Raw genomic sequence first — 22326 nt, 5'->3', positions numbered from 1 at the left:
TACTATTTACTCCATTTTAATAAGTGGGTCCAATGTCCCTCTTAAATTTCCATATTTAAATATTTTCCACACATAAAGATGACATTTTATGTAACATTTATGATGCATTCTAAAAGACATCTGGGCCAAGCAATAAGAATCCTGTAGATACATCACATTTCCTGATTGTTTAAATTAAATATGCAGAGGAACAGGAGATTTCCATGTTCTGCACTTCTGAGATAAGCGGCTGCTACCTGGTTCGCTTAGGGAGTTGTAAATCAATGAGAGATTCCAAGTATTCTATTTTCTAACAGACAAATTATTCCCCAACTTCCACCACTTTTGGAAGAAAGATAAGAGAACTGCTTGAAGGCAAAATTGTAACATGTAAGATTCCCATTTAAGTCATTTCTACCAACAAAGAAAAAAATCTTCAATAATACTAATAAGTAATAATGAAAAAAAATATCTGGGGATTTTTCCCTTGTCTTCAGTTGTAGTAACTATTTTGTTCCAATCCACAGTTTATAGATGAGTGGTACTGCTCCTTTATAGTGAATCAACTGGCAATAATCATTAGGTAATTCATCATGGTCAAATTTAAGGGGAACTAACTACTTCTAAAGACTGATATGACATTCGCTACCTTAAAAAGCAATATGTATATATGTATGTATGTGTATATATAGATATAGATATAGATATAGATATAGATATAGATATAGATATAGATATAGATATAGATATAGATATAGATATAGATATAGATATAGATATAGATATAGATATAGATATAGATATATATGCGCACGCGTGTGTGTGTGTGTGTGTGTGTGTGTGTGTATATATATATATATATATATATATATATATATGCTCACTAAAGTAATTTTTAATTCTGATGGTGATAAGAATTGCATTTATTTGGAAAATCATTTATACAACCTCTTCTGGTTTCATTGTTACTTATAGGAAATAGTGTCATTAAAACAACCCATTCAAGTAAGAAAGGAATGGAACCTCTGGAGCCTAGAGATACAGAAATTTAGGAGAGGATTAGAGAATTTTTTTCCTTTCCTTAAGAGGAAAAAAATTTCAAAAACATCCACTGAAATTTTTACAAGTGTTATTTCCATATTATTGATACTGATTTTAATTAATAAAATTCTAATTGCTAGCTTACAAAAACCACATTAAATACAGTCTTTTTTCTTTTTTGGCCTAATGGCCAAGAACTATGTACCTAAAAACTGATGTGATTCCTAACTCACTGATTGATGTGTCTATATCCTCTTTGCAGGCGATCACCATTTTTCAACACTTCCTCTATCGTCATTTTTAAATTTAGTTGTTATTGGTGCATTGCAATTATACATAATAGTGTGTTCATGATACCATAGTAATATGCTTGCAACATTTACTACAAAGTTCAAATCCTGAGGCTGGGGTTGTAGTTCAGTGCTAGAGTACTTGCCCAGCATGTGTGAGGCACTGGGTTTGAGTCTCAGCACCACATAAAAATACATAAAAGAAATAGAGGTATTGTGTCCATCCATAACTTAAAGAAAGAAAGAAAAGGAAGCCAAAAGTCAAGTCCTTCTAAGGGAAGAGGGCAGTATTTTATTTGTTAGATTCATTAACTGTATGATTTTCCTGGGAGTCAGACAGTCCCAGAGTTGAAGAACTTTGATCAATGAAGACATCCATTTACAGAACAGATCTACATGTAGGATATCTATTCTATTCTCAAAGATTTATAGAATGAACGGTTGTCCTAGTTCATCACTCAAGTGGTTACCTCCCATATTTCTTCTTTTGAAGAAATCACTTCTCTGTTTTCATTTTACTCCTTTGGTTACTGACTCAAAGACTAAATGGCTGGTGCTGGCCTGTTTATCATGAGTGCCTTTGCTTCTAAAATGAAGGCTTATGTTATGGGGAAGGTTCAGAGTGAAGGCAGGTAAATCAGAACACCTGGTTTGAAGTTCTGAAGTGATGTGGTACGTAGTTCAGACTTTGATCCTGAAGACACAATGCTTAGCTCGGTACCCTGGCTCCCCATCTTATTAATCTTAATGACCTTGGACCAGAAGGTTGATCTCCTCGAGAATTTTCATATCATTTCAAATTGTGATAGTAGTAATAATGCACATAGTAGTGATGGTTACATGATAAATGTGAAAGCAAATGAAACAGTACCTAAAATATAGTATCTTTCAAAAGTTATTAGTTTTCTCCTGACATAGGAAATGTTAACAAATTAGACTTGTCTAAGAAATGCAGTTCATTACAAAGAGATGGATATTCATGCATGAGGTGAAATTCTCGCAGTAGCACTTCAAGCAATTAATGAAGTTATCCTCAGTAGGATCAAAAGGGCTAATAAAGCTTCTAAAATACAGTAGCCTACAAACCAGAGGACTATAGCTCAACAATGACTAACTAAATATTATTCTGCCACTTGCTTCCCATTATCAAGAGATACACCGATGTTATCTTCTTCAAGTCATTTCAAAGTTGAATGTGAATTTGAGAAGCATTAGAAAAGGAATTGGAGAGTAAAGCATAGGATTGTGTTCATGAGAAACTTTTCATTCCATGCACTACAAGAATTTACTTAATCAAGGAGCAACAGTATCAGAATGTAGCCATTTTATCATTTTTCTCTCAGATGAATATCTCATAATAGCAGATGTTGATCCCCAATAACTGGTTGCTTTAAAAACAAAATCCTATAAACCTGGAATTCTTTTGTTGATCTGTTAACAGACATTTAAGGTAATTTGGATGAGAGGCATCTTCATGTTCCACATTTTCATGACTGCTTCTGAATTTGATGCTTGGGTTTTCCATGATTGCTTGTATTTTCTTTTTGTTTTTATTTTTAAAAATTTCTACAATTTTTATTTGACTTAGAAATGTATTGTGTTAAGTATGACGAGACTGTTCAAGAAAGAGGCTCTAAAAATATCTTATACAGGTTTCTGAATCTACCTGCCCTGTCCAAATTCCTTTAGCACAAAATGCTAATTGGTAATAATAAATGCAAATACTGCACAAACATGTCAGATAAGACAGCTATCAATTTTAAGGCATAAGCCTTTGGAATGCCATCCACTCCTCACAAAAACTATTTGAGGAATTAGCAATATGCCTTTTGCATAAACAATGAACTGAAATGAGAATGAAAATAAGTGATAATGTTGTGGAGCTACTATTTTTTTTAACAAAAAAATCTTAAAATTGAGTTGTTTGTATATGAGTGTTTTAAACCTTCTATCAGGCCTAAGTTAATTAATAAAATACATTAATTATATATATGCTAAATATATATGTACATGTATAGTCAGTCTATAAGTGAACAATGAAATATGTTTTCTTACACAAGCCAGATAACTGATAAACAGAGAACTATACTTCTATTTTACTTCTCCCTCCATCCCTAAATAAGCATTCAGGATTGCTCTTATCTACTTTATAAAAGCTCAAGTCCAAAGCTGGGAAGTTATTCGGTGATTTAGATCAAATCCAGAACCATGGCAGAGATCAGAAGCCTTCTACAAACATTCCAAAGAAATTCTCCTTTGACTCAAATTTTAACTCTACCCTTCAACAGTGAAATTACCCAGACAAGGTCTTCTATCTCTTTGTACTCCCATTTTCTTACCTTGTAGAATGAGACTAAAACCTGCTTGGTCCATCTTATACTGCTGTCTCTTGACTTAGGTATCCATAGGAATAAGGTCCCAGGACTCTCAGAGACACCAAAGTGTAAGGGTACTCAAGGCCTTCCTAAAATTATGTTGTGTTTGCATATACTCTTCATATATCCTCCTGTATACTTTAAATCATCTCTAGATTACTTGCAAAACCTAAAACAATGTAAATGCTATGTCAATAGCTGTTACACTGTATTGCTTAGGGAATACTGACAGGGAAAAAGAGTCTGTACATGTTCAATACAGATGCAGTATTTTCCTCAAAATATTCAGTCTGTGGTTGGTTGGATCTGGGAACGCAGACCTCATGGATATGGGGCATACAAAACTGTGTTATGCTACTGATGAATGTAGGTTTAATGGAAATGTGGATATAGGGAACCCTGAGCCTGGAGGACGTAAGACACTGTTAAAGGAAACAAAGATCCCAGGCCCCAAAGATGAAATACATACGAGGCAAATAACATCTGGAAAATAAGCCAGAGTCAGCTGAAAAATAGCCCAGGTGATGGTGTCCTTCCTTATCATATGTGTCTCAACTGGACGATCTGCATTCAGCCTGTAATGCATCTCAGCTGGTATCCCAAGCCTGCTATGACCTATGACACTGCTTGTGGTTTTGTGCATTAAAAAGCCCTGTTCTAGCTTCTTCCCCAAATGTCCCTCCACAGAACCTCTGCCCTCTGATGAGTTGCCTAGTGGGAAGCTCTGCTCAATCCTCATCCTGAGAAAGTTTATTTTTCCTTATTGCTAATGAGGTTGTAAAAGAGTCTGTGCTTTTTTGAAGCTCTTTCAGAACCTGAGTAGCATGGCTGTGATAGGTATAGTGTATGATTCTTTCTGTGTCTTAGCAAGGGAGGCAAAGGACCTGTGGACTCACCTCTAGGATGGATGTCTGCACTTGGAGTATCTGTTCATGGCCTTTGAGCTGCCGGATGCAGATTTTGCAGGACAGCTGGGTGGTGGTGGGCGTGTAGAGCTCCAGGGAGAAGGCACAGTGCAGGGGCTGTCGGTTACTGCACCACACGCGGGAGAATGGGACTTCCTATAGGGGAGATGGAGGAGAGAAAAGGGGTATGGTGTGTGGAGAACAGCTAAGATGCACAGAGAACAGGAGAGATTTAATAGCAATAATTATGATGACGATGACAATGATCACAGCAGAGATAATTGCCTAAGCGACTTCGGTAGAATTGTTGTAGAAATAATGTTCCAGCATATGCCAAGCAGCACAAAACTAATTAATGTCAATTCCAACTGATAACATTTGAATTCCAAAACCACACTGCAAGAGCTTAGATTTCACTTGGTGACATAGACAATTAGAAAGAATACCATCTAAAATTAATCATCTTTTTTTTACACTAAAAACTATTTCCCATTAGAAGCTCCTTTAGACCATCCTTCTACCTAAGTCTGGGGAAGAATGCTGTTGCCTCATTTAAATGAAAATTATGCTGAGGAACTGACTGACCAGAACTTGTCCTCCATACCAGAAACTCATGCAGAATGCACAATACTGCCAATATATTCAGCATAAAAATGAATACCTACTGCAAAATTGTATACACTTAAACACATCCCAAAGAGACACAAACACACTGGGTCACCCCAGAATGGTCTGGTTTTCCAGCTCCTTGTTTGTTAATTCATGTATTCTACAATTATGTATAAGGTTCCTGCTAGTGGGCAGATACTATGCTAGTTAAGCAATAAGCAATAACAACAAATTAGGTTTGGTCCCCACTCTCAAGGGACTTGTAGACATTTGAGAGGTAAGAGTAATTTTTACTAAATCAGGAGGGAGATTATTTCTTTTTCCTAATAGTAGCCAGTACATGCCACCACATACTAAGGCATGTTACTTTATAATGTCTGCCATGTTTTTTTCCTGTACTGAAAACTCTCTCCTTCCTGCACCAAATATGATGGAGAACCATGAATGCCCATGGCAATGACCATGTATGCCTAGTCTTTGGTAATCTTCATTCTCACTTTTTTTTCTGTTTCTCATCTCATTAATTTGCTCATTTGTTGCTAAAAATATTTTCTGTACAACTAAAACTGAAAGGTGGCAAAAGATGTATCAAGTTTGAAGTGTGACTGGTGATGAAGCTGGCATGTGTTATAAGACCAAAGGCCATGATTAAAATTCAGTCTATTCACTTTCAGGAACTATGAGTTACCTCCTTACTTCTGAGTTCTAATGTGTACACTTGTTTTATGTCAACTTGCTTCCTAATTTTCTCCACAAAATGTCTCACAAGTCCTGGTTTTGGATATATCCAGAGGGAACAGGCAAGGAGAGATGGATTTCTGATTACTGTATTTAATGACACAATATTTAATAATGCACTAAGAGCCATCTGCAGGAACCAGGAGACAACAAAAAATCTAACCTTCACTGTTGCCACACATCTCAGCAATGAACATAAGAATTTTGTGGGTTTTGTTTCATTTGTTCCTAACACTTAACCAAAGGGAAGGTAGTGAAGTTTGTCTTAAAAAGTGAAGTCGAGAACTCAGAGAAGGACTACAGGTATGATATTTTATTTCATTTTGGTACCAGGGATTGAGAACAGGGGCATTTGTGTTCACTGAGCCACATTCCGAGTCCTTTTTCATTTTGAGACATGGTCTCACTAAGTTGCTTGCCTCACTAAAAATTGCTAAGGCTGGCTTTGAACTTGCTGTCCTCTGGCCTCAGGCTCCCAAACCACCAGAACTATAGACATGCCCCACTGTGCCTGGCAGGTGTGACATCTTATAGCATGTCCTTGACTTTATTCCCATGTGAGACATGGGCTGGAGCTATGCAACCCTATTCTTAACATTTTTCAATTCTCTACCCAGCAGGGGCTGGAAGTCTAAAAACTACATTTTATACATCCCCTTGCTCTCAAAGACTTCACATTCTGCTAAGGAGAGGCCCTCATGCTGGACGTAGAAGGGAGAGGGGGCACAAAAGCCTTCACTGCTCCCCTGACCTCAGGAGGCAGGGCTCAGGGCACCAGCAGGCAGCGTGCTGAGGCTTGCAGGGGCATGTGGACATTCCCTCCAGAACCATCTGGTTTAGTGCTCTTGCTTCCTCAAATTCTCCAACTTGTTGGCTTCCTAATATCACTAGTGGCTTTCTCTATCCTCAACTCCTTGGGCTCTTCAATGTTTGTTTTGTTTTGTTTTAAGCATCTAAATCCCTTGATTAAATATCTTAGTTGAAATATCTTGAATGCTTTCTGACTTCTTGACCAAAATGATTTTCTAATGAAGCTCCAGTGGATCTGAAGTTCTCCTAGAAGTGGGCAATACTGAAAAACACCCCACTGTGGGTTTATTTGAGGGAAATGCTGGGGAGCCTCTGAGCTAAGGGTCACTGAGGAAGCTTTCAGCTGCACCAAACCTTGCTTGTAGCACTGGCAAGATGGCCCAGGTCCATTGGCACCTCTTGCCCATATTCTCTCAATATAGAAAGTTTTATTTCTGATCTCTTCTCTTTCCCTCCTGGCAGTAGACAGGGCAACAGAGGGCACTTCTGACCAGTGGGGCTTCCTGGTAATCTTTAGAGAAAGTCATTTTCCCTAAGACACTCAAAAATGACATTTCACCGGGACCCACTCTATAAGCACAAGTGATATCATTTCTCCTTGCCATCTAACCTGTCTCTTTCCCTGCTTCTCCTTCTGAGTCTCTTTCCACTTTGTAACCCATGGCTAATCATGGCCAACTCCTACTTCACATCTCAGCCTCCTGTCTTCTCACTCCACCGAAATCCCATCTGCTCAGAGATGCCCAAGTGCCATCCCTCTGAGGAGGGCTCTAATAACTACATCTCTGATATTTATCTCATTATCATCAATTCCTGGCATTAAAGGATAAGCACTCAAAATAATTTTATTTGGCCTTGACTTCTCTGCCAACTTTACCTTTTGAAAATTAATCATCGCCATCTCTCTCCCACAGCCACTCTTCAGTTTTTTCCTTTCTTCATTACACCTCATTAATAGCTAACTGCAGTAACCTACTCACCATTCTTCAGGAAGGGCTTGGTTGGCATTCTGCAGGGGCAGCACTGTGGATGCTCTCTTTCCTTTAATCATGGGCAGGAGACAATGATCACATCACCTAAGAACTCTGCTTTCATGCCATCATTTCTTTGTCTGGGGGGATTCCAGTGGCCTCTGGATGCCTGATGTGTTAACCCTCATCTCCTGCCTGACCTCCTAGGGCCTCCTCATCTTTTGCCCTGTGTTTTCTTTCTCCATTCTCATTGTGGCTAGTTCTCAAATGGACTCTCTTCTCCAAACCAATAAATTCTTTTAGTTTTTTTCTTTTTTTGATATGGGGATTGAACCCAGGGGCCCTTAGCCACTGAGACACATTTCCAGCCCTTTTTAAATTTTATTTAGAGATAGGGTCTTGCTAAATTGCTTCTGGCCTCACTAAGTTGCTGAGGCTGGCTCGGAATTTGCAATTTTCCTGTCTCAGCCTCAAAGTCACTGGGGTTAGAGGTGTGCACCACAGCACCTGGCACCAATAAATTCTTGTAGAGTGACTTTGCATCATCCCTTTCAATGAAAGTAACTATAACACAGAGATCAGAGGTGATCAACTGCTCTTAACTAACTGGGGACATTTTTATTTTCTAAAATTGAAAATTTAAATAATTAAATAATTACAGTATAACATAAGCCCTTGGACTTGAGGGCTAGAGAGAGATAAGCTCAAAGTCCAGCCCTTAAGCAAAGTTGCATTTTCTATAGTGGGTTTGAATCCTTGGTAATGCTTACTTTTCTTAAAAAAAAAAAAAAAGGTACTGGCCACTTACTTAAAGTATCTTCTCTGGTATTATTTGCTAAATTTCCTATATTTTCTCCTGAAAACACTGGAAGAAAGATAGAAATATAATGTCTACTGTGGAAATAATATTTTCTTGCAGAAAAAACAGGAAAATCTGTACACACACACACACACACACATACACCCCTCTTTATTCTTTCCATGCCACTGTACACAATCAAAACATTTTTAAAATCTTATTTTAAGACAGTATTGAAGTAATATTTTTTATTGTTGACTTGAGCAGCAGCTGTCAATAGTGCTCAACAAAACATTTAAAAATAATAGAGTTAGAAGCACTGTATTAGTGCGTTTTCACGGCAATCATCTTCACTTTATTTATTTATTTATTTTTAAAAGGCACCCAAGATACAAAAACAAAACCGCTAACATGTTCACTGAGCTGAGAGGAATTATGTGTAATATAATATGGAGGACAAAGTATAGCAAAGTTATGGGTGTTTAAATAATTCTGGAAATGTTTTCATTTTGATTCCTATTATAATTAGGTTCCCAGCAGATGGGCAGAATGTAAATCATATCCTAGCAGGAGACAGACACTGAGTTCTCCAAGATTCATAGCATGCTGAAAAGACAGCTGCTTTTATCCTAGGATATGATAACCCGACTGGATGTTTTGTTGGACTTAAAAAACAAATAAATAAATAATTGATTGCAAACTGTTTATGACAGCTTCCCCACCACACAGTCATCAAGGAATAAAGCAAGCCATGATTAAGTAGCTCTCTGTCAACTATTGAGAGCATAGATGTTCACCTCCTAGCAGAGGGTACTGATTCTGTGGGGGCAAGGAAAGGGATAGGTGGGCAACAGCATATCTCTCATTGTGGCAGAGTCCCAAAGTCTGAGGGGAATATGGGGGCTAATAAATTATTTGGGGGGACTAGCACCGTGGGCCTGTTTTTCTCTGATTAAAGGTCAGTGTGTGCTACTGCCCAGGTCTCTGAAGAATGCACGGGGGCCTTCCTTTCCCTTTACTCACAATTTCTGGCTTCATAAGCAAGAGGTTGTGGCATGAAATTCAATAATTTGTATCCTCCAGAACCTAAGCCAACGAGATTTTCATTTACATTACCTTTTGACAGATAGACCCTCATAACATAGCTGGAGACACAGTCTGAACCTACATTATTCTAAAAATCATTTGTCAGCCAGTTTGTTGATTTCTAATAGATAAACCTGCTCTGCACTGGATGTTTCCCAGGTCTGTGCTTTCCCAGAAAAAAACCAGGAAAGTATCTTGGAAGAGAGGGGTTTGGATATCAATTACTGTATGTCAATTCCTAGATTCATGATTCAAAGTTAGAGAAATGGAAAGAAGACCAGAATGGTACCAGAGGTTTTCTATGCATTCAGTTGGATGAATGGCAGGAATATTTACCTGTTGAGGGACAGACCTAAACATAAATGTCAGAAAAAGTGTGATTTTCTATCATCATAGTCTCTCTCTGGGATCCCAAGAATACAGTTCTGAATTTGCAATTTGCAAGTTCAAATATATAATCAAAATTGCGAGTTCAGATATATAATGATAGTTCCTGGCCACTATGTCCTAATGAAAATCCACTCTGTTTCCATGCCAGTTTTGTCAGCATGCATGATGTTCTACAAGAGGCTCCAGCAGCTGAACACAAGCCTTGCTCCCAAAGTGCTGACATCTATGCCCAGGGCAAACATAGTTTGACCATTAAACCAAGTGCAATACACATGCCCATAAGCTGAGGGATTTCAGTGATGACATGCAAGGAAATCAGTGAGTTAGGTGCTGATGAGAAAGGAGGGCCAGAGCAGAAAGCCATTTTGGGTAAGAAAAATGAAGTGAAAATGAAACCTCAGAGGCAATTCTCCTGATGCAGAGAAAATCAAATTATTTCTCAGCCTTCGAAGATTCTTTCAAATTATGCTCAATTACAAAAAGCAAATATTTGTACATGTTCACAGCCTCCGTGCAAGCAAACCCGTCCCAGCAGCAAAGCCTGCTGGGTTTCCTTGAGAACCAATGCCCCTTGGCTTTGTCTGGCCTCCGCTACATCATCTGAGGTCAGAAGCCACCTCATTCCATGAGTCTCTTCTGCCTGGGGCTCTCTTTTGGTGTTCCTCGTGCTGAAATTATTGTTTAAGAGCTGCTGCAAGGTAATGGTTCTTTCATCTGATTTTTTATCTTCAAGTGTTAAACTTAATAGTTACTTTGGACTGAGTCACTCGTATTAGATCCAGTGAAATGAGGCCCTCATAACCTATAAAGATTAATATGGAGGGATCTGCATGACTGTGAGGACTTGTTTTAACAATACTCTGAAGTTCAATTTAGACTAGAAACTTGAACACTGCTTACTGGAAATCGAAGACACCCCAGTCTGACGTGTCATAAAGAAGACAATTATGCATAGAAAACCTGTCTATGAAGGAAATCTGCTGAATGTGCCAACTCCCCTGTAATCCCCCTAAACTGTTTACAGCCATGAGAGGTGTTGATTTTACTTTGGATACAATAAATCTGTACAGGGAGGGAGCAGTTATCAAGGAATGGGAAGCTCAAAAAGTTAATAGGAAAACATAGCTTTGTCGTATCTGAAATTTCTAAACTTCAGAAGTCAGATGGGTTGGAGGTTGGTTTAACTTTTTTCTAACCAGTGTAGTGCAGTTCTCTGGGTGAGTTGGCTTGACTCATTCTCCCAAGCTGTACGCCTGTATCATTTTTTAAACAATGAATATTGCAAGGGTGGAAAAGTTCAAACAAAACCCCACAGAGGTCTACACATCATGTGAAGCCACTAGAAGCTTTTCTAGGTCCTGAAAAGGTCCTGTACCCTGAAGCACAGATGGCTCTGGTTTAAACTGTGACGAACTAGGCAGCTGTTTCCAATGGCAATACTATCCCTGGGAACTTTCTTAGATTACTGTGGCAGGATCACAAGTTGTTAAGAGATGCTTTCATGCTAAGCCTGGGATTCAATCTCCCTACAAATGATTCAGGGAGACTGAGTCATCCCATGATGTTAAAAGAAAATAAAACAACCCACTATTAAGAGACACGGACACTGATATATAAATTAAAAGGACTCTATAGAGGTATTATCCTGCCTTTGGTTTTCCACTTGGAATTTCTTATTATCTTGACCAATTCACTGGACAGTGAGCACCTGTCTATGACAGCATCTCTTGTTCTCAGGTGCCACAGCTGTTACTCATCATGATCATCCTGAAAATGTCTGCCACTGACATGTACTTTATTCATTGCTAAATATGATTAAAGCCAGGTCTCATAGTGATTGATTTTCAAAAAAACAAGCCAACACACAAACCTCGCTTTTAAGTTGTTAAATTGCCACCTCCGACCTAATACTGAGCACAATTCAAACAGGAGAGGAGAATGTCACATTACCTGACAAGTAGGCACCTCTTTTCCCACCTGTTAGAAACCTGTGAATTTATGACAATGTGTTTCATTCCTTGTGTGTAGCGCAAACTGCTACATCTCTGTGACAGTCATGAGATGAAATCTATACTTTAAAGGAGGAGGAATAGCAAGAAGACCATCACCAGGTCTTGTTTGAGACACCCTTGCTAGTTACAGCAAAGCTGTTTCTGTGAGCAGCCCATTTGGTGGGTACCTGGCATGCAGTGAATGGTTTAATTCTCCAGAGGAATGGAGGAATGTCAAGGACAGAGATCTGAAGACTGAAGGTATTCCCTTTGAAGTGCAGCAACTTTGGTTCTTCCAGTAGCTGTCCACCTTGATGCCTTTCATCTGAAACCACTTCCTATAGGAAAGGAAAAAGGAAAGAGAAACGACAATGAAGCATCTGACTTTTTATGCACTTTCTTCTATGGGAGTGGTTGCTCACTATCATGTGTCTCCCAGGGTTGAACACACAGTGTCATCAACACTTCTTTTATATCTCCACACCCAACCAAGTTCAAGGTAAAGGACTAAAAGCTCTAGAGCAAAAAGGATTTGGTCAGCGATAGACAATTATTCTTTGTTACCTGTGATGCACAGGCTTTTAAACACCCTGTGCTTTTGGATAAAACAGAAAGACAAACCCTGGGCCCCAAGCAAATTGGAATCCTGTTGTGTCTCCAAGACTGTATGAATTTCATTTTGATATGATTGTAATCAAGATGTATTTGCACTTACGCTGCTATATTATCATGTGTCTCAATAAACGTAGACATAGCCCTCTCTGCTCTGGTTCAATTATTCTCCATTCACACAGGCATTATCTGGTATTTATTTATTTATGGCTCAAAATAAATGTTCCAGGGTGCACGTTTATTTGTAGTAACATTTGTAAAAGTTATTATACTGAAAGGCCAGGAAAAAAATAAGTTATTTATCAAGTTACTGTTAGTTCAGAAAAAGGAAATTAAGTTTCTGAGGTAAATACTTTCACTGAGAAATCTTTATAATTATACCTAATATAAACACAACCCACATATATTCTATTGAGCAAACATTTAATTGGCTCTGAATTTGTGTTGGTTAGAATTGTATTGGAGAGGTGACAGGACAAATGAAATCATAGGACAAATATGTATTTTGGAAAATATTAAAATCACCATGGAGGTAATGCTTTAAATGTGCCTGGAGATAAGCAATTTGCCTAATTTTTTTTAAAAAATCACCATTAATTAACTTACAATTTCCTTACACAGCTAGGAAAAATATAAAAATGGAAATCCTTTATTCCCTATAATCTTCCCAGATTCTAAAGAAGGTTATAAAAGCAAGGCAAATAAATTTATATATATAGTGAAATGTACATTTCAATAATTAATGAATAAAATCAGATTTAGAGGGTATCTATCTCTTGTCTATATATATTATGGCATTAGTAAAATCACTTTCAATTTTTATTTTTCATAGGTACACAAATGGTTAATAGGTTGCTAGTATATTTTTTTCAGGATAAAATGATTGAGTTCCAATGTCATTTTCTCTAGCTCCTTGGTCTTGCTAGAGGAAAGATTGTATCTTTGGACCCTCAGGCTCCCAGTGAATTCTCTCTGATGATGAAACTCTTCTCTATCTGCACTGTCTAATATGGAAACCACCAGTCACTGTGGCTATTAAAGCACTTGAAATCTGGCTAGGGTGGCTATGGCATTAAATTTTTAATTTTAATTCCTTTAAATATGGACATGTGGTTAGCAATTACAATACTGGACAGATAATTTGTAACATTGTGGATTCCAGATTTGGGCCCAGAAACATGGTGGCCAAAGACTAACAGGGGCTGTAAAGAGTGGAGGGAAAGAGGCAGGATAAGGCAGAGATGGAATTAATTCTAAACGTCTACTTGGATGAGATATTAGGTCTTTTACAGATATGGGTCACTGATTCCTTCTCTTGAGATTTAATAAGTGTCCAACAGAGTTATGCTTGGGTTGGGCACTGGCTGTACAGAAAAGAAATAATCTCTACCACCAAGGAGTCATAGTCTGGTGAGGCTGGAGCAGTCGGCCTATGATTATAGCACAGTATCTAAGCATGAAAACACATGTACACCCTGAAGGTTAAGGCAGACAGAGGGTGCCTCACCCAGATGGGAGGAGAAGACAAAAAGGGGAGAGAGGTGGTGACAATAACAGAGCAAGGGATATCGGAGCCGGAATAGGAATTGGCAGCTTGGAATGGGGGGAGCAGGCCTTGCAGACAGTAAGCACAGTGTGAACAAAGGCTCTGTAGGTAGACTGAACTGAGACAGAAGGTTAGGGTGACAAAGTGTGTGGCTGGAGATGATGAAAATGTAGGGCAGGGGTCAAATCGTGATTTTTTGTTGTCAGCCTTTGGACTCTGTGCTCTATTTTAGAGTCCTGTTGCTGGGATTTCAAGGTACATTAGAATACTCAAAAGACTAATCTTACAAGTGAGAGGTGGAAGTTTTCTTTAGGCCTCCTTTGCTTACCTGAGTTTATTACTCACCAAGCAAAATAATTAGAATAATAATATATTAACCTTCTTTTTTTTTGAGATTCTAGTGCAAGGTTAGAAATAGATATAAATAAGCTGCATGCTTTTTAAAACCATTATTAAAGCCACAGTATGAGAACAGGGTTGCCCTTTCTGAAGTGCATTTGAACCATGCTCTGTGAAGTACATCCATTTTCTTTCCTTCTAACTCACCTAAACGAAATCATCAGGAGATTTAGGAAGTGGTTCGGGATCATGTCTTACTTAGTGTAGTACTGGGTTATTTTAACATTTAGAAACTACACAGAATTGCCATATTAGAAAGGAACTTAATGAAGGCTTAGATCACTAAGTACTTATTTATAGATGAAAATGTGGGAGCCTCCCTAAGAAAGCTACTTTCCTAAAGTAACATGGTTAATGACAGAGCAAGAACTGTAACTGAGTGACTTGATCACAGTCTAGTCTTTTCTACTAGATTTCCTTGCTTTTGCTTCTACTATGCTTGCTATTTTCTTAGAGAGTCATGGAAAAGTCAGATTGCTATTACTTCTATCCCATAAATAATTTTTCATTGGTACAAGATATAACGTGTAAAATGACATAAGTCAGTCATATTTGCCATACAGTTATATATACTATCTAAACAGTCCTTGAAATGCAGAATAAATACTATTAGGAATTTGAAAAATAGAAGATCCACTTAATAAATATCACAGAGGAAAAGAGAACCTTTTAAAAAAGTTCTGCATTAGGGTCCCTAGTTTAAACATAACATAATTTATTTTGTTATTTTAGATTGCAGTAGTTTAATTTGCACATATTTAACCAACTATATATAATTAATAGCATTTTGTAATCTTGCATAAAATATTAAGCAATTACAGTAATTCTGTAACAAAATAATAGTTAAAATAAAAAAGCACAATAATAAACTAATCACTATGTATATATTTGTAAAAGCACAATTGGCTTCAGAGTTAAAGCAATAACCTTCTTAGTATAAACTTTAAAAGAATATATTGTGTCGGGCTCAGTGGTGCATGCCTATAATCCCAGTGACTCAACTGAAACAGGAAGATCACAAATTCAATCAACTTAGCAAGACCCTCAGCAATTTATCAAGAACCAGTCTCAAAATGAAGAATAAAAAGGGCTGGGGATGTAGCTCAGTGGTAATGCACTTCTGGGTTCAATCTTAAGTTTCAATAAATTAAAAAAAAAAACCCAAAACAAAATAAAAAATAGATTTTCCTTAACAGCAATTTTTCTGTCATGCCTTTAGTTTATGTGCTACTACTGGAAGGTTGGACTCAGGCTTCTGTATTTCTAAATGGTTCCTTGATGACTCCGATGCCTGGCTTGGGAATCAGTGATACAAATAACTCTACTGAGTTAGCTCTGAATTACTCATGTGGATGTACCTCTCACATCAAGACTGAGGCCTGATAGTCAGTTGATTTTTTCTATCTGCCTCACATGTACCAACAGCCTTCCTGTTAAATCTCTGGATCTATTGTTTAATTGATATTGGAGTTAATGAGACTAGAAAACAGGGTCAGGCTGGTGTCTTGTACAAAAGGTTCTGGATAGTGGTTCTTCTAGGCCGTCTGCTTCTTCATTTTGCATTGGGGGTTGCAAGCCATCCAGTTCTTGAAGCTGTGGCCAGGAGAAACCTGTGCTTTGTGCCTCACTGAGCTTTGTGCATTGATTTAATGAGACAGGCAGCAATATTCAGGTTTGCTTCAGGGATACTAAAACAGGCAGGCTGAATTTACATATTTATGAGACAAAACTGTTTGAACTTAAACACACACAGCACACACACTCAAGCACACACACATACATACATGCACACATAAATTGTGTTGCTGTGGTGTTTTCCTTTAAATGCTTTACGTGAACAATATTTCCCAAGGTTGCATTATTGATAAACACAGAACTACATCTGGAGGAAATCCTTTGAAATTAGATTCTAAATCCACATTAATGCCAAGTAAGTAATGAGTACCGAGAGGTACTGAATAGGAGTGTTGGGAGCGATGGAGGGAAAAAAAAATGCTAGTTGTTTTTCCCTTTCTTTTTCTAAGATTAGATAGGGCAAGTGCTTAATTCCTTGCTTTCACTATGTCAAGGTTTGTTTGAGCTGCATGTGTACGTCAGGGTGTAATAAAACATAACAACAACAACAACAACAAAACAGGTCTTAGAATGCTACTGCTTCAGAAATATATCACGCATCCGCAACCTCTGATTTGAATTTGTCAAAGGAGTCAATGTCAGACCCACAAACACAACATGGCTGCTCTATCACAAAATTAAAAACAGGAGAACAAGAGGTCCTTGGGCCTTCCTCTTCTTACGGTTCTCTGCCTTTGACAGGTGGCCTTTTTTATTTTTTTAGTAGCATTATCTGAGTTGATTTAATTTTCCACAGAGACAGTTTTAGATGTCTTTATCAGAACACATCTCCAAAAACTTGAACCGACATTAATTATGTCCCAGCCAGGTAGATGAGGTATTTTGTTTTTGTCATTCAAAGACCCTGCTACTATAATTCAGACAGGCTATTCCAGAACAAATGAGCAGCAAGCAGCGTTTCTCTGCAGGTGGTACAGGGGAAGGAGCACAAACTGAAAACAGAGAAGGTTTCTATTTAGCCACCAAGTTTTCTAATGAAATATTTCCTGGATCTGTTGTATTGCCTGTCCCCTGGCCACTTCTGAGAGGACAGAGAGGTCTGGGAGTTTTTCCTCTTTAAGGTCTTCCAGGGAAAGGGTAAGCATTTAAGTTTTGTATAAAACATAATTTCCCAGTGAGATATAAGTGAAATAAAAGATATACTCATGCCCTTCCTTCCTTGGTTAAGAGAAAAGCTCTAGTTGGGTACACATACCACAGATGTCACAATCATGCTTGTGTTTTTTCCTAATTATGGTAAAAATTCCATTGTAGTGATAGTTGAAGCAAGTTCCAAGATGGACAATTTCTGCAGACATTCTCCATGAAAAGCTGCATACTAATTTTGATAAAGAAGCGTTCTATGGGGTTATAGAAAATGTGCCAACACTGTATACCATATTTTCAGCTCTTACCACCCAAGTTGGGGGAGACAATATTAACTGTAAAGTCTTTTGGAGGTTAAAAAGTGAATAGTTGCTGAGGCCTACATAAAGTGGAAATGTTTTAATAGGTTAGTAACCATATAATTTCACCCCCTAATAAACACCACATACAAAGCCATAAACATATGACTTGGATGATTTTAGATATTATGGAATATTAAGATATTAAGGAATATTAAGGAATCTATGCTGAAGGCTCTGAACTAATTCACATAGATAAAAGTCCAAAAGGCAACCTACTTTCAGAAACAAAAAACAGAGACCAAGGCTAGGCAATAAATGGTTGTTTCCTGGACTAAGAAGTCTTCATTAAGAAAAGTTATGTTTTAATCTATCTTTGGGTCAGAAAAGTTATTTAACCAAGATTGATGGTATCTTAGCACCCTAAAGGGCCTTACTGCTCATGACAGCTGTCACCTACATCCTGTCACTTACAAGTACAATCAAATGCAACTTTAAAATCAACTTTATCAGACCTAACAGGAGAGAGAGAGAATTACTAGGGGTGAACAGATTATAATGAATTGGGTCCAAAGGTATTTCTACCAAAAGATATTTCTCTAGCATAGAATTAAAGTTTCACTGATTTAAGAGATAAGTCTAAATAACGGAATGAAGATATTTGGCTTCAACCAGAAGTAGGATAACATTTTCCTTGGCACTAGTAAAAAAGATAAATTACCAACAGGAATGGCAATGGTGGTTTGGAAAGATTTGTTTCTGAGTTTTTTTTCATGACTTCTTCTGTGGTACATATTGGTCTGTGAACAGTTGCATTGTTGTAGAATCTGCTAGTGTCAGTAGGAATGAAAACAGATCAAGATCATCAGAAAGTCACTGTGGATATCCCCTTTAAGCAAATGTCTATCTTGCTGGTATATACCTTGTCAGTGAGATGTTTGCTCAACAGACAGTCCAAGCTGGTGACAGGAGGACAGCCAAGGCAGTTGTGTGAACAGCTCCTCATGGTCACAGCAGTCAGCAGTGGGTTATCAATGTAGGTCAGGAGATTGGAAGTCCTCCATGGTCTTCCATGGCTTCTCCAGTTTACTCAGCATTTGAGATCTGTTTGAGTTACCCATATCCAACTAGAGCCATTGGTACACTGTACCCAAAAATTCTGTGGAAGTAGTGACCCTGAGGTGAACCTTTTTATTTAGATGTTTATTCTTTATTTTTGCTTCCTCAAGGCCTATTGTATACTTCCTCTTGAAAAGAGAAACTCTCTTTTTGTTGAATGGGGAAAGCAGACAAAGAGTATATACAAAGTGACACAATGACAAAATGAGGTATGATACACTGAGATGTCCCACCTTTGAAAGAAGCCCCTTTTGTGAGCAGCCAAAGATGAAGTACTCCTTTCTTAATGACCTGTGCTGCCTACAAGATGGTCAGGGAAGGCTTGGAAATGCAGGCTGACACTGTCACCTTTCATGGTGTGTGTTCAGGGTTCAGGTTGCTGTGTCTATTCTATTGGTAAACATGAGTTTTCCACCTCAGTGTCTTAAAATCTAGTTCCTGAGAAAGTACTCTGCATAACGGACTTAATGATGCAGCACTGGAACAGCAGGGATATGGAATGAGGTGTGACAGGAGAGCTAGGCTATTTACGTATCAGCAGAACTTACAGGCAATTCTGCTTTATCCTTGCTGCTATTAATAAGCTTGCCCTCTTCATAAGTGACTAATTTAAGATGAATCTTACATGATTAAAAGTACCCAAAATGGAAAGGAACCTTGAACCATCTCTGCCCTAGTAGCCCTGATAATTAATAAGACTATGTGTCCAGGATATAATATGACTGTCTGGTGAGAGGTATGATTTATAATTGTTGTTCCTTAACCACACAACCTTTAGTTGATCCCAGCCATTTTCTCACTGCCCTCTGCTCAATGAATGTACTATGTCTCATGCCACCTCCCTTTCTCATATGCTGTCCCTTTGTCTTTCGATCCTAAATATCATTCATCCATGAAGGTTTGCAAAAGGTTCTCAAAAACTCTTCTCCAACTCTTCTTCACATTTGCATCTCTGTTTTCTGAATTATAACTACACTTCTAATGCATTTTATCGTTTGGCACGCCATATTGCCTACCTGTGTTAATTCAACCCTGCTCTCTTTTTGAGTGCCAGGGAAATCATCCCCTCTTGCATTCTTAGACACATAGTAACTTGGCTCTTCCATCAAGATGGGTGTGCCAGTAAATACCAGTGACGCAGGTTCATTTTCCAAACCATCAACAACAAAATCCTCTGTCAATACTGACCTTCAGGAAAGCTTATATGTTTATGACATCAACAGATCAATTATAGAAAAACTACTGACCTGAAATGCACAAGGGGTATTGTCCACACAATAAACTCTTAGGTTGTAATCCAGGGAGTTACAGGACATGCAGCCAAAGACCGCCACCTTGAGCTGCTTCACAGCACAATCTGTGATTGGCTCTCCCGAGAGGGCGTAGGTCCCAAAGCTATCAAGGAGCATATGGCATGCAAACGGGTCTAAAAGGCAGTAACAGGATGAGGATTCATCCTCCACGGACATCACTTCCTGTTGGGGAAAGATGTGATGTGTACTTTCAGCTTGGAAATAAGACAGGATTTTAAATGTCACAAGTCCATAAATAAATAAATTACAAAAAAATATTTTTTCATAATATTTCTACTGTCTTAATTATCTTGATGTTAAGCATTTCTCTTCTATTAAAATAACTGTTTACATCAAGAACTCAAGAAATAGTTACGTTTATCATGTTGTAATTCTACTTTAATAGGTTATAATAAAAAAATCATTCTGAAAGTCCCATTTCTGGTTAATTGTTCAATATCTGGTTGAGAAGAATGTTGAACATTAACCTCGATAAGAAAACTTATTTATTTTTTTACAAAGATCTATTTCTGAAAACCTCTTTAAATACCCTTAAGGCAATGTTTATTTTCTCTCAAACATTTTATCCTCTTTCATTCCACCGAAATCATTCACGAGGGACCATTAAATAAATGATTTAGATAAGATGTACTAGAATACTTCATCCTCGCTGATAAGAACTAAGGTATGTGTGACTAGTGTAGTAGAGCATAAATATAACACCATCTGGATGTAAGAGATTGTAAAGAAGTACTGAGAGGAAAAACTAAATGGTGAAAATCCAGGCAAAGCAAAACTTAAAGGGAAAAAGGAGACCCAAACATTTCCCCTCTAAGAACTGCAGACCCCAGGAAATTCGCCTTGTAGTACTAGGGCTGAATAAACAGCAGAATGCATTCTGAAACAAAGAAAATAGACTAGTTTCAAGACATAGTTGGGCAGAGTAAATGTAATCTATTGCAACAACTGGGAATTTTCTTCTCCTAAAGAAACATCATTTTCCTTTTACTTTCTTTGCCTGCAGCAGCTCCAGGGAGGCAAGATCCCAGGGCTAGCTGGTGCAGGTCATTGTGCTCCAACAAGATAATTCACTTGCTTTCATGCAAACTGACTTCAGATGGACATAAAGGAGTCCCTATCAGACAGATAAATCAGAGCTTTCACTTAAAATAGTAATTCAACAGTAATCTTTCTTTGCTGTGACTGTCTCCCTAGTTGTTAGCCTCCTATTTTGGATCCTCATTCTCTCTTCTTGTCTCTCTCTTTGTTCTCTATGTGTACTTTATCCCTTTACATGTACTCGCATACACAGGGAAAGAGACACTAATAATAATCCTCTATGCATTCATTAATTCATCAAACACATATTAAACATCTACTTTGTTCCTGGATACTTAAATCTAGTTATGTTAAAATCCCCGGGATAAAAAAAAAAAAGCAACTGATACAATAGTTTCTTTTATGAGTACAGATTGCCTGCCTTGAGGTTCCTCCTTAACTGTACAGAATAATGTCAATTTAGACAGGTACATGCCCTGGGGAGAAGGAATGGGGGTCAATGTGTAGGTACGTAAGTGTACCTGTCTGTGTAGGTAATTACTATTCTAAAACAAAACAAAATGTTCTGGATTATCTTTCTTCCTTGTTTTTTTTTTTTTTGCAGAAAAAATTTTAATAAAACCCCCAAGAATTAGCCAATACCTGAGGCTTCTATGAAACTCATGTCACAACTCCTTGGCAACAAGAAAATGCTTGAAAATTGTACAACTGACTCACTGTGGTAAGAGACTTTAGGGTGAAATCTATCCCATCTATAGAGCTAAAATCCCATTTTTTGCAAAAGGAAGGATAGCGTCTCACCTCCCATTTGCCCTGCTGTGTTCTCTTCTTCAAATGGATGTTCCAGTGCTCCGAACTGACATCCGCACAGTGTGGAATGGTCAGCGCAAAGAGGGTGGTGACGATTATATCTGGAGGACCACAGGTGACTTCAGGACTCAGGAGCACCTCAGACCCATCTGACTGCAGGCTTCATAGTTGGGGAAAGGACAAAAGAGAGAAGCATGTTAAGAATGAGGCCTTCCTTCCTTTTTGAGAGAACATCTTGCTAAATCACTTAGACTGGCCTTGAATTTGCACTCTTTTTGCCTCAGCCTCCTGAGTAGCTGAGTAGCTACCAAACCTGGCCAGAAGCAGGAATTTTCAAAGAGAATTTAGTTCCAGAGTGGGGTACTATACATGCCAAGCAAATCCCTCTCCAGAACTCCCTTCTGGATAGCACCTCATTTACTAAGGGCTCACCCAAGAATAAGTGTGAGTTGTACCATTAGGGCACACAGGCTGACTTTAAGCCT

The 22326-nt window shown here is 38.1% G+C and overlaps 1 protein-coding gene across 1 annotated transcript in view; it reads right to left on the bottom strand.

Annotated features, from left to right (window-relative positions):
- The window catches only part of LOC144373878 (netrin receptor UNC5D-like), a gene marked incomplete at its 5' end in the record, with an annotated part of 37723 nt that extends 15722 nt beyond the window's left edge, over positions 1-22001 (bottom strand). The window contains 4 exons of the mRNA XM_078036841.1: positions 4582-4746; positions 12173-12322; positions 19928-20155; positions 21833-22001. Of these exons, the coding sequence (XP_077892967.1) occupies positions 4582-4746; positions 12173-12322; positions 19928-20155; positions 21833-22001 (712 nt within the window). The remainder of the gene's footprint in view (positions 1-4581; positions 4747-12172; positions 12323-19927; positions 20156-21832) is intronic.
- Between the last annotated feature and the right edge of the window lie 325 nt (positions 22002-22326).

Source organism: Ictidomys tridecemlineatus, unplaced genomic scaffold (assembly GCF_052094955.1).
Source record: "Ictidomys tridecemlineatus isolate mIctTri1 unplaced genomic scaffold, mIctTri1.hap1 Scaffold_52, whole genome shotgun sequence".
NCBI classification, from domain to species: Eukaryota; Metazoa; Chordata; class Mammalia; order Rodentia; family Sciuridae; genus Ictidomys; species Ictidomys tridecemlineatus.
The sequence above is the reverse complement of the archived record's forward strand: the minus strand, read 5'-3'. Positions and strand labels throughout refer to the sequence as shown.